Source organism: Lipophrys pholis (genome assembly GCF_963383615.2).
Source record: "Lipophrys pholis genome assembly, chromosome: 17".
NCBI lineage: Eukaryota > Metazoa > Chordata > Actinopteri > Blenniiformes > Blenniidae > Lipophrys > Lipophrys pholis.
The window spans coordinates 9,389,026-9,406,341 of record NC_137643.1 but is presented as its reverse complement, the minus strand read 5'-3'; the positions used below and the strand labels follow the sequence as shown (position 1 = coordinate 9,406,341).

The 17,316-nt window shown below is 41.1% G+C and overlaps 1 protein-coding gene across 1 annotated transcript in view; it reads left to right on the top strand.

Annotated features, from left to right (window-relative positions):
* The window catches only part of necab1 (N-terminal EF-hand calcium binding protein 1), a 29,178-nt gene that overhangs the window by 9,590 nt on the left and 2,272 nt on the right, over positions 1-17,316 (top strand). The window contains exons 6-10 of the mRNA XM_080485522.1: positions 5,488-5,624; positions 9,798-9,919; positions 11,617-11,693; positions 12,613-12,660; positions 15,481-15,593. Of these exons, the coding sequence (XP_080341648.1) occupies positions 5,488-5,624; positions 9,798-9,919; positions 11,617-11,693; positions 12,613-12,660; positions 15,481-15,593 (497 nt within the window). The remainder of the gene's footprint in view (positions 1-5,487; positions 5,625-9,797; positions 9,920-11,616; positions 11,694-12,612; positions 12,661-15,480; positions 15,594-17,316) is intronic.

Genomic DNA, 17,316 nt, shown 5'->3' with positions numbered 1-17,316 from the left:
ATAACTTCCTTTTAGATTTGTGTCAGAAATACTCTTTACAAAAAAAAAAAGTTGGGACACTACATGTTGCACCCAATTAGGTTATTTGGAAATTGGGTCACTGGCCATAAAAAGAGCATTTTAAAGCGACTGAATCTCTATGGAGCGAAGAGGGGGAGAAGCTATCAAAATCTGTTTAATGAAATCCAAACGTTGTTTGACAGGGTTTTTTTTTTAAGTGTTTTTGGTCATACTGGTACAGATCCACAATTCATATTATCATCAAACAATTCAGTCAACCTGCAGAAATCTGTTTGTGCAATCGGCAAAGTCAAGGATCAACAGTTAAAAGCTTGAATTCTCAAACTCAAGCAGCAACAAAACCAGCGTCCTGATTCTGCACTGGAAACTATTGCGCAAGCTCAAGGTGACTTCCAGAAACACTTTGAGTGTGGACACAATTATTACATTTACAAATGCTTGTCTTCTGTGGTGAATAGAACATTGGCTTAAATGTTTGCAAATCATGGCATTTTGTTTTTAAACATTTTCCACGGCTTGTTATGATATATTTATCAGACATTGTCAGACATCTATAAATGTATGTATAGTTGATGATGCAACAGTGTTAGTGACGCTGATGGAAATAGTACAAACACAAAACGTCGCACTGTAAATACATTCATATTGTTCACCCTCGTGTACTTGATCAGCTACAATCTGTCAGGTTTTGGTTTTTTTTAAACAGATTTGTGGACATTTACTTATGTCAGACATTTAAATATCATGTGACAGGAGAAAACTGCGGTGAAGTTTTTAATTTGGACGGCTTGATGATAATAGAGAGATGTTACATTTACTCAGCATGTAGCCTGCGCTCCTTAGTGCATGTCTCTCCCAGCATGCCCTGCTGCTGCCCATCGGAGTCCCTCTGATCTCCCATTAGCTAGATTATCTCTTCACAGCCGAAAAGAATCCTTCATCCTGCTCATTAAGCCTCAAAAAGACATCTTTTAATTCTTTTTTGGACTTACAGCCAACATAGATGAAGGCTTGTGTCTCCAACCAAATATTGCTTTTAGTCTTTGTCTCCTATGATCTAATCCGCTGGCGTAGCTGTCTGAAGCTGAGTGCTTCTACAATATTAGAGCGGTGAGGGAGGAGGTTAAGTGTTGCAAGAGAGATAAAGTCAGACAGACATAGATGAGGGTAAATGATCAGAGATGATGATGAAAGATGAGGGACTGAAGGGAGAGATGATGAAAAGAAATTGGTGTGAGATGTACTGAGAGAGGTGGCTTATTAGATCTGGAGGAAAAAAAGCTTCCATTTCTTTCTCTATACTCAGTTGTGTCTTATTCGGCACATATGACACACGGTGAGAAGCTGAAATCGACCCTCAGATCTGCACTGAAACAGAAACATCTCATCATTGCCACTGTTTGGGAATCAAATTTTTCAGTTTTCTTTCCTTGGAAAAAAAGAACCAATAATGACTGACATTCAGAAACTCTGCAGACAAAAATACATGGTGAAGATCAAGAGTTTGATTTGAAACTGTTTGGACACTGAAAAAGAAGACGTGTGATGGGTTGTAATTGTATTACATGGGCCTTCATTTCGAGACCGAAAAAAACATTTCCAACCTCTGTGCAGACCTTCACAGGCTTCAAAATGTGCTGAGGTGATGTGGAAAATCAAAGTGCACCTCAAATACATTTCTGAGGTTGACAAAAAAAAAAGTGCTTAAAAACAGCAAATGAGGCCGTAGGAGGGCAAAAAATGTGAAACCATGGATGTAATATAGACACTTATGTTTGGCTTTAGTTATTCACAAATGATTGCTCCCCTTGCGTCAGACTTAAAAAGAAAAAAGCTTTAAACCATCTTTTGCAGGAAAAAAGAGACCTTCGGATGCAGCCTCAGTCAGTCTGCCAGAATCCTTCGCTGCTCAGTCACAGCTGCTCTAAAATGAGACAAATCATTCTGCACAAATTGGACAGAATTGGCGACAACTTTCAAATTAAATTTCTACACCAAAGTGTGAAAGGAGCAGCAGGATTTCACGCTGCGTCGTTTCTTCTCGGGAGCATTGTTGAATTCACAGAATCACATTGCACTAAAGCACGCGACAACGCAAACATTTCCTTCATCCCAACTCTCATAATCAGAGTACAAAAATATATAGGTAAAATTGCGTGACACATTGTTTTTCTCTGACTATTATCGAGTATTGACTGAGTGACGAGGGGCAGAGAGAGCTGCATTAGTCACACACTCTCTGCGGAGCTGTGTGTGTGTTTGAGTGGGTGGTCTCTGGCAGTGGATGTGTGTGAGGGGGCTGGTTGTGTGTGCGCGCATTTGCGAGGTGTTTCTTTTTTTTCCACTGGACGACAACAAGAATGTGCACACGAGCTAATTCATAAGTTCTATATCCATGCCCGTGAGCGGGGGAGCTGGAACAATAGAGCACATCTAAATAGGAGCTGGGTATGTTTATCTATCCAATCGGTGATATTCTGGGTTTTTACTTTTCATACAGAATTACCATATGCAAGAGGAACAAAATAAAATTTAGATTGAATGATAAAGCCTGGTCGATCAAAGCTGACACATAAATCAGCTTTTACAGAAGTTGTGACAAAAGATCATTGGGACTTGCACTGTTGACTAGGCCGTGCTATAATAAAGTGCAATAAAGAGCAATTGACCAGTAACCTACAGGTTATAGTAAGCTTTATGAAGAATAACACCATGAGTGATATAACACACAAACACCAGTATTCAAATAAAGGGTTTAGCATGTTTTGGGCCCTGTTTATAGAAGAATCTGCACAGTTTCTTTGTTTATGTGCATCATTTGTAGCATGGAGAACAGAAAAATGTGGAGTTGGGCATGTTGGTGGAGACAGTTATCAAACATATGACAGCATTACAGCAAATAAATCAGCATTTGGCAAAAAGATAAGTCAGCGAAATAGCTAAACTGAGTTAAACTGAATTTCTCCTATGACGTGGATATATTTGGACCTCATTATCTTCTACCTCTGCCTGCTTGAAAAATGACTGTGTTGAGGGTTATCTCGTCACCAAAATAAAACAGACATTACCAGACAAACTGCCTCTCGAACAAAATTCAACAAGTTCTTAACTGAAATCAAGTTGTCTGTTGATTCTGAATATCAAAAGCTAAAGGGGCTTTTACTTATCTCTTTTCAGTTCACCGACATTGAGGCAGTTAAAGATTGCAATATATTTCGGTTGCAATATGCCAAGCTTTCTCATAACCTTGATCAGGATTTGACCAATTTGAAGCTGCGCGACAGCAGGAGGTTGTGATGTGATGGCAGGATAGCGTCCGCATCTTATACAGTAGAGTCAAGCACATACATCAAGGCTGGGATTTCGTGCTGCGTCAGAAGCCGAGTGTAAAATTCAACAAAGCGCTCATTTGACCTTTTGTGTGACTGACAACAAAAGATTTTAGAAAAGGCAAAAAAGAGAAAGCCTTTGGCCGTTTAAAATGGCTATGAATTGGCGACATACACGGACACAGAAAAGTTCAAATCACAAGAGGTAATCTATTGCTTGGATCGCAGGAGACTGACCTTTTTCAGTTTTGTCATGACTCACTCTCACTGGGTGAATGTGCATGCATGTGCAAGTGTCTGCGCAAGGGAGTGTGCAATGCTGATCAAATGTCAGGGATCAAACAATGCCGACGGCCAATGAAAACACCTTTTGAAACACAAACACACTGCAAGCACTTCGACATTTGTGGTATTTTCAGGTGCAAATAGCGACAGTTGTTCACCTGTCAGATGTGGGATTCGTGGGACTGATAAGAAGGAGTTTAATTATCCACTTGGTATAGTCGAGTGGTGACGCTGCCAAGAGTTTGTCTTTCACTGAAGGACTCCTGTTTAACATTATTTAATCAATGTCCCAGTGTGTGTGTGTGCGTGCATTTGCAAATGTATGTGCTCATACACTTCTTATCCTTCTGAAAAACGCACTTTTGTGTTCTTGTATTGTCAGGCCGTCAGAATCCCACTATTCATTCTATTTTTGAGAATACAAAAATATCCCAAAGCTAGAAGCACTGAAATGCATTTCTTTTTGTCACAGACATTCACACACATACACACACACACACACACACACACACACACACACACACACACACACACACACACACACGCACACACACAGACTTGAGCTCAGTCGCCTTCACATGCATTTGCTGTTCCTCTAATTGAACCTGCCTTAGCGTTCGCTTCGAGCCTCCGTGTCGTTAGTGGAGTGTACAAACACTCAGGCTGCTCTAAACTGTGGGAGCAGGTGCAGCGCAAAACCAGCAAACTCTGCTGTGTCGAGCTGAGCATCCTTCACTCTTTGATTAGATACGGAACAGCTCTCAGCCATGGCGCTCTATTCCAAGGCAGAGCAAAGGACTCCTCTTCAAAATGTCTCAGAATTCAATTTGTTTTCCTATCATCCTCCTCAACAAACATGCCATCAACAGTTGACTCGCAACGAGGCACCGATGACTCTTTCACATCACTGATGTTGTTGTCAAGGATACTGCACATGTAAATATGTCATCTCCCTCAAATGACGCTGACATGGTGCATTAAAAAGAGTCAACAACCGGAGTCAGGGTGCTTTTGCTGGGTTCGGGGTGGGAGGCGTCTCTTTCTCCTTCGTTCTGTAGAACTATTTCCATCCTATGATTGGATTACATCTCTTTCTACTGCTTTTACCAGCAGACCAAAGTTTTGTGCTTTGCTTTTTGAGGTGTATCATCCATCTGCTATAAAAATGAGTTAAGACAGTTGATGATAATTCTTCAGAAACATTTTCACCCTGAGACAGCGATGTCACCACTAGGTGAATTTGTATTAAACCATGTTTTCACTGATGTCTGCGCTTAAATTTTATTTGCTTTTTTTTTCCCTTGAAACCCGTTGTTAACCTGGCATCTGTCCTTAAAGGACCATTTAAACTAGGCTTATCGAGTACATCACCTTGATATAACCCAATTAGTAAAGGATGCATCACTTTCAGCTCATCTTATCCAAAACAAACCTTTAATGTTGAGTTTTTTGTCCAGACACAGACTTTAAGTTAACCTAAAGCAATTCCCACTCCCAGCAGTTATCCAGAGCTTTGACCTTTTCTCATTCCACGTTAAAAGAAACCAGTTAAGTGCTGCAATCAGGTCAATATGAGATCATTAGAGCTTGTTTCAAGCAGACAGGAACATGTTAAAAGAATAAATAAAAATGTTCCCATCCTTCATTTTCCAGCGGCAGCTGTGTTGTGTAATCGTTTCTACATGAATGATCTTAGCTTGATTAGCAGAGAGGGACTGGACACTGGGGGACACGAGAACCGAGTCCCAGCTCTCTCTGTTGGCCGTGTTTTGTCGTTCCTCCCACACTAACTTGTCCTCCTCCTCCTCCTCCTCCTCCTCCTCCTCCTCCTCCTCCTCGGCTCGATTGGCAGGATTATCAGGAGTCCACCCACCTGGAGCAGTTTGTGACCCGCTTCCTTCTGAAGGAGACGACCAATCAGCTTCATTCTCTTCAGAGCTCCCTCGAGTGCGCCATGGAAACCACAGCTGAGCAGACTCGCCAGGAGAAGTAAGAGAAAAAAAAAAGAAATCTCTCCGGCCCTTTAGCACAATTAAAAACATGAGCAAAACGTATTGTTCAATTGTACTCATAATTACAGTTCTCACAACTGGTCATGCTGTTCTCGTCCGGCCACACGCGCTGATTTGAATCCCACATCTCAGACTTCCATCATGCTTTTCTCCGAGGTTCCCACGTAGTGTTGGTTAAAAATACCCGTTCTTCTCTGTAATCCGGCAGATATATACCTTCGTTATTAGTTTGATTAAAATGTAAATCCTCATCCATTGGGAACATGTGTGCAAGCAGGAGCAAATTAAAGAGGGCTTATTGATTGAGACTCGAGAGAATCGGAGAACATAGGTCAAGACAACACAACTGAACACACAAGAGATGATCTGAGCAGCTCCAGAAGTGAAGTGAAAGCGTCATACAAACAAATGGTTGGTTTCCTTGCAGCTCTACAGATTTCCTTCTCAAAACTCTACATACAATATCCCATATAGTAATTGATGAATAATTAATTGATGAGTTAAACTAATATCTGACTGGCTTTGTACAGGTCTTTGTTAGATTCAAAGAAAGAAAAAGGACTAAGTGGTTGTGACGCCACCAAAGGACTGAAGCATCAGTCATTGCAGCGTTCTATTTGTGTCGCCATCAAAGTGGGCAAAGTATGAATTTGTTTACAACTCCAAGTCTTATTTGTGACTGCGTGCCAGGCTGATAAAGTAGGGGAAAAAAATAAATGTAGTTATGATCTCATTATGAGCATGTTCATAAATATGCTGAGTGATAATGCCCGCTGGCTCTCGCTGTGTGAGAGAAGAGGACCAGCAATGATTCAGCCTGAGGCAATCAGCCATGTGATGTTGCATGTTTGTGCAGTATTTGATCCGTCTGGGACTGTACTGACTAATAAGACATGCCATCGGTGTGCTCAGTTCATTAGTGGTGTTGACTTACCAGTATGAGTGCTCCGCAGGTATAGATTATCTATGAACAAGTATGTATGTCTCCACTGCAGGTAATCTGGGTTCTTTTAAACCAATAAATCCTGCAGTGAAACATAGGTTTCTTTGGAAATGCAGGGGGGGAGGGAATGCTTTTAGATGTTGGCATCATTTTTAAGACCTGTGACCTGTGAAATACACAAATATTCCCAGTGATTGTAAAGGGGTCGAATAAATGTTACTTAAGGTAATATTGGGGTATCAACAACATATTCGTCAAGCATGTACCTTGCCTTTTCCTCAATGTCAGCTGCACTTGGGTACAGTGACTCCAAATTATATCAATCAACTATGAATGGATTGAATCATCATGGTGTCCAGTCAGTCACCGTTGGATAAATGTGTTCTTCATCAAGCAAAAAGGATTATCTGTGATTCATGTTGTGTTCTGAGTACATGCTGTCATCATCCCAGTTGGACAATATAAATCAATTTAAAAACTTTTTTGTGCTTGGATTGGATTGGATTGGATTGGATTGGATTGGATTGGATTGGACTGTTGCTATCAATCGATAAAAAGATTCAGATATTCTCGAAAATAACCTCCGAATACGCTTAAAATGACTTTGAATCACAAACGCAAGCATGTAGCTGAAGATTGGGGTGGCGTGTTTATCACAGTGGAAGTTTGATATCAGAGGTGTTGTTTCCGTCCCGCTCAGTCTAACACTTAGACCCGCATCCCGCCGGATCTTTTCATGGTTTCAAGTGTTTTTTCACATCATTGTCATTACATCTCTCACTTATTCTCAAAGGCAGACAATGACGGACTTGGATAATCGACATTTAAATCAAACAAAACTCTTAGCGCTTTCTTTCTCCTCACCTCTACTCTCTCTCTCTCTCTCTGCCTTTCTATTACCCTCTCATGTCGAAGTGTGACTCTCCCTCGCTCCCCGAGCTGCTTCTTCTCCTGCAGCATCTTTCTCACTTGAAAAAAAAATTCCCCAAGCACCTGAACGCAATCACCCTGTTCTTCTAAACGTCCAGAGATGTGGCCGTTTCTCCAGTGGCTTCAAATGGGTTTTTGTGGTCAGTTTTGTACTTGTTAAGAGGCTGCGGGATGAAGCGGAGGTCATGGCAGTGACTCTGAGCTGACTTCAAGCCTTACAAGATGGGCTTTTTGTTCTCAAAGACGATCCTATCTACCAGTTTTTTTCATCCTCAACATTTTAACATTCTTCCCTTAACAGTTCTCACTGGAGGGACTTTTGATCTCATGTGTATTGAGATCACAGCTTTTGTTCCCCCTCTGCTAATTTTGACCACACACTCTTTTCCTTTGACATGAAGGCTGTGGGAGGAACATGTGGATGGGAGTGCCGCTGGGCTTTGCTCTTATTAGTTATCTCAGACAGTTTTCGCAATTAAAGTTGCTTCTCAGCTGAGATATGACTCACTGGCAGACCAAGAGGGACCTGCCACCCAGCCTCTCCTCCTCCATGCATCAGGGACGTAGACATATTAGACTGCAGCTTGTGAATTAATTATACTTCCGTTCTCCCAGGGTGTGCAAGGGAGCATTTAAAATAAAACCTCCTATAAGTGGTGTCACTCGGCACAGCCACGCTCTTCCCGAAATAATAGCTTATTCTGATGTAGCTTGTCAGAATATTTTAGAAAATGCTTATTCGTAGATATTTTAATTTGTTTTATTTTACATTCATAACAATGATGGATTATAAAGACATGTCAGAAACTCATTCAAAGTTGGTGAATTTCTTTAAATATTTGGACAAATTGTTGCTTTGTAAACCAGTAAGGGTGTTAAATTTAAATGCCGTTTGGAAATGTGTCATTTTCAGTCCTGCTTTTAAACAAAATCCACATATCTTTTTGTATTCTGTACTGTGATTGTCCTTCATGCATGCAAGTCAATTAATAGTAATACATTTGAGGGATCCAATCAAATATAAAGACAAATCCCTCCATCTCTTCTTGGGGTGACCTTTCAGATTATACAGCTTTCGGAATTCTGTTCTGAATCTGCTGCGTTAGAACAAATCTGAGTTCAAATCAACACAACTTCTTCAAGTCAAATAGTTTATTTCTGAATATATTTCATCAGTCTTTTTTCTGAATTATTGCAAGCCAAACACAGGATTAAACAGACAGCCTACGGGAGCATTTAATTTACAGGTTTACAAATTTGTGAGGTTAAAGGAACCATTATAATGTTTCAGGTTGAACTGAAGTCAAAATAACATATTTATGAGACATTTGTGATATGAAGCCATATGCAGCTGACAGATAGCAAAAAGCAGAGTGAAAGCTGTAAGAATGACAAAGCCAAGACAATTTTTCAGTGCATAATCTGAGAGAAATCACAGGAGTCACACATTTTGTATGTGTGAAGAAATGCTTGTGAAGTGTTGCGCTTGAAAGGTGTTGGTGGGACACCTTTGACCGCTCCCATCAGGCTCCTCAGAGCTATGAAACAAATAACCATAATTCGTCACATGAAAGACCTGGCCATGACCTATGTTTTAAGTTTATATCTAATGTATGACAGGGAATTTACCTTGGATGGAAGAGTGAATTCAAATGAATGAGAACGGGTAGGAAAAGGGCCTTTTTGTGGACACACACACACACACACACACACACACACACACACACACATACACATGTATATTTATATACACACACACGCACACACACATGCGTGTTCACACAGACACCCTGAGGTCTCCTCAAAGTTCGGGACCAAACAACTTGACAGCAGTACGATAAATCTTAGGTGATGTCACCCTGTGGCTTTCATGTACCTTGTCACTGCCATTAGCGTCACTGTCAGCGCAACATGAAACGCCAAATAAACCGAATTCCAGACATTTTCAGGTTTGCTAAATCTATTCATAGCTGGAATAAAGGTGCGTCACACTGTGGGCTCAAGACCACCTGAGTGCAGTTTGAAATCTAAGAGTATATATTGCAACTGTAAAGTATTGAGATCCATCTTGCATCTCTTCAGGCTCCGGCTCTAAACCGTGTTTTATATGTTCTTCCTGCTCCGGCATGTTTAATTCTAGCAAATGGGCCCTTATCAGGTTTAGGTCAAGCTTGATGACATTCATTCATGTGAGCAGGAAGTGTTGGAGCAGAAATCCAAAAACATGCAGTGAATGAAGACCATGGTCAGCAAACTCACTGTTGCCTTTTCCTTCAGGCAGGGTCCGCTGAAGCCGGAGGTTTTGTCCATCCAATGGTCGGGTCGTCGCTCTAATCGGAGGCTTCAGAGGAACAGCAGCATCTCGCCAAACAACCCTCTCCTCAGCCTCGTCAGCTCAGGTGGGTTCATACATGCTGAGACTCAATGTCTCTGAACACCCACGCTGTTCGGGTTGATCATCTTTCACCGCGGCTCTCAGCTCCAGTTACGTGCTTGTTGCCGCTGCCAGGAGCAAAAATGAAAAAATAAAACTGCTGGTTTATAGGCCGCTGCCTGCTCTGGCGCTGCTCAGCTGCTCAGGTAGAGGCTGAGGTCAAGTGCATGTATTTATTTATCAGTCAAGTCTGTAAGTCTGGTGCTTCTGGCTCCTTTGAGGTAACGGCGTCTGCGTCCCACTTTCATTTAACATGATTCTATAGAAAATATATATATTTACACAAAATGCAACACTTCTCAGTAATATACAGCAGGGGGTGATTTTTCATGAAACAGCTATTTACTTGGACAATATTTAGAGTTGTTTCGGTGTCTTTAAAATTGCTCAGTTGGATTTACTTATTAGTTTGTAGCATTATCTTCATCATTTGCAATTTCCTTTGCACATTTCAGTGTCCATAAAAGTCAGATGTCAAGCTTCATGAATGGCCAGTCTATCTTTAATTACAAAGGTAAACAAACAGCATTAAAAGAAAGAAACGGTGGTGCAGACATCAGAAAATCAGTTGTGTACCATTTTTATGATATTGAATATTTTCAAACTAATTTCAGTCAAATTAGATATTTGTGTCTTTTCTTTACACATCATTAAAGGTGCTTCCATAACCACTCAGCTTCTAAAACATGCGGGATTCTCCATAGTTAAACACCCCTCACTAATGGAAAACATTTACTGTCAAGCATATTTTTGTGTTTTCTTCTCTTCTTCATGCTGCATCCCACAGTCCCTAAGACAACAACCAAAGCAGAACATAACCAGGGTATGAATACCTTGTGAGGGAGGTGGTGGATCTCCCCTCCATGACAGGACCCAGATATAAAAGTGGTCATATGTACTGTGGGGAGGAGGTATGCTCTCCCTGAGTGCCTTCTTATTTTGTTGATTGCTGTTTTAATTAAATATAATTCATTATGAGCGGTATGCTAGAGACTTTACCTTGAAAAGTGGATACCAGGTGAGCAGATCATTTTTAATGTCCCCCTCACATCTTCTACATTATTTGATTTTGGTTAACATTTTCAAAGCGTTCTCGCACTACACGACACTTAGTAAACGCTCTTATAATGGTAAACATGGCGCAACTCAAATGAGAGACTCTGGGGCGGACGGACGATTGAAAGTGGTGATTACGTCCCTGATCAGTCGATCAATCCAAAGAATCAGGAAGGGTTCCTGTCAACACTGGCGTAAGGGAGTCCAAAAAATCAGACCAGAAGCAGAGGGCAAGATGAGGATCAAAAACCAGGGAGACGCAAATCAAATCGGTGACGTGAGGAGACAGAAAAAGCAAAACAGCTGGAGTGAAATAAAGACGCACTGCAGAGCCCGTATGAAGTTTGATTACGGGGCTCAAAGCTTGGGTATTGATTGTGGCGGTTGTGTGTCGCACAACATGAAAGGAAACCTTGAAAAGTCTCCTTTAACCCCGCCACCATTTATTAGAGCATTCAGCCGAGGCAATCGATGGAGGCAAATGTTTAAAATAGAGTCGATGTATGCAGCAGCTTTCATCCCTCCATCTTTGTTATTTACTCATTCTGTCTGAAATTCACCCTCTCCCTCTCTCTCTCTCTCTCTCTCTCTCTCTCTCTCTTCCAGGTGTTTATGATGAAGACAGCCAGTGGATGATCCAGGTCAACAGACTGCAGAAGCTTATTGACCGTCTAGAACAAAAGGTTACTTGGCCTTTCTTTTAACCTTTTCATCCTCCACTCTTTCCTCTCCCGTCCTCCATTCTCCTTCTCGTTTACTCCTGGCGCCTCTCGCGTTTTCATCTATTTCTGCGTCCGTTCACCGACGTGGCCATCTGGTCTTTACATCATTATTTCAAATTAGCTTCAAATTATGGATCAGCAGATTTACGACAACGTCAACAAGTTACTTCAGACCAACATCACCTCCCAACACGTGCACCTATAGAAGAAATATCAGCTTCGATATGCGTGTTTAAATTACCATGAAATATGTTGGAGACTGACGCGTTTCTGAGCCCAAAAGTGTTTTCTACATTAAATAAACAAGGCTCTGCGCTCCCAAACCATCTCTCATTAGCTGAAGCACAAAGCAATGGTGACAAACACAAAATAAAAATCAACTCTGTCTCCAAATCAAGCGCCTTCTTTGTTTTTTATTCTATTTTTATTCAGTCTTGTGCCTCAGATTGCATTCCTTCAATGTGTCTTCTTTCATTTTTTTGTGATATTTCATATATTTTATCTTATTCATCTGATTTAAAAATATATTTTCTTGTTAACACTACTATTTTTTTAACACAAAGGCTAATCTGAGAAAACAGGGAAAAAATAACATTACATTAGTACATGGTTATTTTCTAGAATACACCAGATTTACTCCTGCAGTTATTAACTCTACATCTCACAAAGAAATACAGGAAATTACATTAAAATGCTCGACAAAGCACAGCTCAAGGTTTCTATCCACATGAGAAGCAATGAGATCAGCCTGTCTATGTTGCGTTTGCAACTTGTTTCCGCCACCAGCCGCAGAAAACTCCTCAAATAAAAATGTAAGGTTGTGAAAGTGAAAGGGCGTCTGCTGACAGTGTGCTGTCGATGTGTTGATCTTGCTCTGCAGGACGTTCGTCTGGAGCCGGTGGAAGAGGAGGTGGTGGAGAGCAAATCGGTTAGTTTACCGACTTCTATCTTCTGTCCACCCGTTTTCCCGCGGCAGCCACGTTTTGTGTCGCTCTGCTCTCACCGGCAAACACAGAAAAGTGAGGCCACACCGATAATAAGCAGTCGGCGGTTGTCATAGCAACAGGAGGGTTTAACGTTACCAGAAGCATCCGACCCCCCTGCGTCTTTCTTTGCACATTCTTTATCCTTAATCGTTCAGTTTGAGGCTTAAAATTCTGTTTTATCTGTGACTGTGAGGCAGCAGGCGTGAAGGAACAAGGGGCTTTTTTTTCCGAGGTACTATGTGTCTACGCTAACCCTCCTGTGTTTATAGAAATCCCTCCGAAATAGTCTGACAGCACTGTATTTAAATACCACGATAAGATCGCGAAGCAAATTGAAATGAGACTACTTTTTTTTTTATCACAGATACAAAGATTTTTTTCAAAATAAGAACAATCAGAGATTTCTGACATCCGCCAAAGGTTGACCTGGAAAAAAAAAAGTATGTTTCCGGAAGATTTGATGGCCTAACGTCTGTCTGGGGTGAAAATTTCGCCAAAATCCGTGCCGTAGTTTTGACGTAATCTTGCTAACAGACATACAAACAAATATATGCTGACGATTTTATTACACCCTTGATGGACGGAATTAAAAAATCCAAAACCAGCTGTTAAAATTATTTTGTAAAATGATTTAGGATTTGCTTCTGGTCAAGTCTTGACCTTGGGTGTGGAAGACTCGAGGTACAATCCTGAAGAGAAACAGCTGTGAAAACCAGTTTATGGTGCACGTTGCAATGACTTGCTGTAGCATTCCCGTTTTTTTATTTTGTTGTTTTTTTTCACAGAATACAGATATTCAGGATAACTGGTATACTAGTAACTTTTTAACAACACAGGTTCTTTACTACTTTCAAAATCCAAACACAACCTCACAGCTTGTTTTATCATATTTGTTCAGCTCTTTTATATTTACACTAATTCTCCTCTGAATGTACAAGTTTTGATCAAATAAGTCATAGTTTTACCCTTCCTTTATTTCATTTTATGGCGTCTCCATCCTGAAGTAAACAAAAAGGGTTTTCTTTCTCCCATGCAGAGTTACACATTAAGGTACCAGACTCATAAACCTTTCTGTGCTTTGACTCAATGACGGACATGCTGTTAACTATTTCACTCCTTTTGGGATGAGTACTTCTGATAAATGGAAATCTCAGACTGCTATGATATCTGGAAAATGTCCAAACTACCAGAAGGCAGAGGACAAGAGCTTTGCACCCATATACTTCCCATTACAGTGACCCCCCCCCCCCCCCCCTCCAGCAAAATAAAAGTTCCACTGACGTGTGCATGAGCTTCTCAGGGAGGTTTCAGTGCTTCAGCGGTGGCAGTAAGCATTACCGTTTTGACAGAACTAGCAGGAGACCAGGAGGCACTCAATAAGATGTCACTGAAATCTGTCACAATGGCAAAGCAGCCACACAAAAGTGATGGATGTTGAGTTCATTAACAGATTTTTCGCTCATTGTGCTGCTTGCAAGCATCTTGTTTTCTGTGGAGCTTTACCGTTTAGCGCTGGGGTGGAGAATTAAACACTCCAAAGAAGTGTCTACAGGAATGTCATCGTCTAGTGTCGGGATGTAAACCAGCAGTATCGCAGTCGAGCATGTGCATATGAATATTACATGTATGAGGTCATGTCTCATCTCTAATGTGATGCAGACATCTCGGGATGAGTGTGTGAATTAATCAACGTTTAACTGGTTGAATGTTACTTGTCATTGGGGATAAACGAGATGCAGAGGAGACCAAGAGTGGCCCACAACACAAAACAGATAGGTGATGGTGTGTGTGTGTGTGTGTGTGTGTGTGTGTGTGTGTGTGTGTGTGTGTGTTTGTGTGTGTGTGTGTGTGTGTGTGTGTGTGTGTGTGTGTGTGTGTGTGTGTGTGTGTGTGTGTGTGTGTGTGTGTGTGTGTGTGTGTGTGTGTGTGTGTGTTTGACTGACTTTCTCCCAAATTAGCGGCTGAGAACAAGTCCTAAGGCACTGTACAGCACACACAGACACACACACACACACACACACACACACACACACACACACACACACACACACACACACACACACACACACACACACACACACACACACACACACACACACACACACACACACAGAGTTATGTTTCCATCACTTCAGAGGACATAACGTTGGCTTACATTCACTCCCTGGAGTCTCAGCCTCATTAGCACATACAGTGCACATTATAGGCAGCAGGCAGGCCGTTCGCTTTCTGTTCCCATCATCATCTGCTCAGCCTCTGTCAGAAAATCCCCATCAGCGCCCGCAAACGATCTGCAGGCTAATGTCATGAGCACCCCAGCTGTTCACACCTTTTCACAGCCGGATATTTATTTTTTTTAGATAGTTTTACTCCTTCTTCCAGGTCAAGTACTAATCTTGGAGAGTATCGTTATTGATAAATGTGTGCCAAAACTCTGAGATTCACTGCTTCTCACTTTGGATTGAGTCACTCAGCGTTTGGAGCTGATGCCGTGAAACCCTGCCAGAACATTTCTCAACATCCCACCACCTCCAGCGGAGTCTCTACGCACTGGAAGCGAATTGTAACCTTCTGAAGTTGTATGCTCTCAATTCCTGCCGTGTGTGTGTGTGTGTGTGTGTGTGTGTGTGTGTGTGTGTGTGTGTGTGTGTGTGTGTGTGTGTGTGTGTGTGTGTGTGTGTGTGTGTGTGTGTGTGTGTGTGTGTGTGTGTGTGTGTGTGTGTGTGTGTGTGTGTGTGTGTGTGTGTACTTTGTCTCCACAGCACATCCTGATCGTTCAGCGACAGCTCTCGGTGCTGGAGGAGGAGCTGGACGAGTTTCGTCTGGCTCTCAGACAGTACATGGAGTGCGCCTGTGCCCAGACAGGATGTCTACAGTCAGTTCACATTCTCTTTGCTCACGTTGTTTCAGGGGTTTGTTTGTCTGTGAAATTTCTGCCTCTTTTATTTTCCATTTTTCACAATAAATTTCAGTGTCAGAGCAAAAGAGACAGTAAAACGCTATTTATGGCTTTCGAAATCCCTGAAAACGTAACTTTTCAAGAGTGTAAATTTGTTGGAAATTCTCTGAGTAAACAGGGAAAATGCTACTCTGGGTGCAGCATGTGCACACGACATTAATTTTGATTAGTTCTGCACGTGCACAAGCTGATCAACAGTAACAACGAGCAATTCCAGATTTGTACTGTTCACTGCTGTGAATTTAACGGCACTTCTAAATTAATTGTTCATTTATTACACCATCATACGGCTCACATGTAGAGACACAAAGAAAAACAGTTAAAAGGTTCTTGGATATTTACTGTTTTCTGTGTATCTGGGTAGGTTGTTATACAGCGCCTACTAGTGGCACCAAAAGAAAACTATCTTAGTGGTTGTTATCAGAATGTTTCAGAAATGCAGAAACAATGGAGCTTTCAGTCGATCGTTGTTGTTAAAAGTGGGCCCAAAGACGGAACACTGTCATTAAAGTGGCTCAACACCACCACCTAGTGGACAGCAGAGACATGACGTCATTTTTACATGGTTCCTCTTTAAATGTTTATAAAAGATTAAAAAAAATATGTGACACTATTATGACATGGAAAGTTCAATTCAAAGTTTCAGTTTTTCGCTCACGGTTAAGTGTGATTATCACGTAGCAGAGGAGGAAACAGACAAGGAAGTCATACTTGACCTTTAAATAATTATGTGAGACCAAATTATGTACACTCAATATTCACTAGCTACTTTTTTTCTCTCTCTCTTTCTCTCCACAACCCCTAATCAGTGGACAGACAGGGGAAAAAAAAAAAAAACAGAGGTCATCCCCATAATGATGAGTACTTTGTGTATAATTTCGGGGCGCTGCTTCTGCTTTCCGTGAAGAACGCTCCACACTGCAGAACAAATTATTACTCTTTCATATGATGAAGGATGCATATAAAACAAAACTTAACTTAGCTGAATACTATGTTGAAAAGAATTCAACTAGTGGTGGCCATTTGTCAATTAAATGATGAAAATTCTCAGATTTTCTTTTTTTCAATGAAAGTGTGTAAATCGACGAGTCGACATTTCAGACATTAAAATGCAACAAAATTTATACAAAAATCTATTGACAAAACATTAAAAGGAAAAATACTCACATACTTAAGCGTCTGTATATATAGCATAAACGTATGAGTGCACATTCATACTGACTTACCAGACATATAAACACATGCAAATAAACACACCACCTGAAACAGTTGGATGAAATAAACTGAAATGAAGTGATGAAATGATCTCAAAAAAACAACAATTAAACTCTGGAGTCTGAAAACATCCCTGCATGTTGCTTCGAGTAGTTTTTGAGCGCCGTTCTTATTCCTCATGTGACTCATAACTCAACAGTCCCTAAATAGTTCACGTCTCACTGAGATGATGAGGCAAGTTGAATTAATTAGGATTCATTAAAAACAGAAACTGGGCTTCTGCGCTGCGGCTCCAATGTTCGTCTCTCCTGTCAAATCCTGTTCTGGCTTCAGAGTCGAGTCTGACCCCAACGTTGTGTTGTGTCTGTGGATGAATTAACATTTTAATGTTTATTCTCTTTCTTTTTTTCTTCTCGAAGTTGCA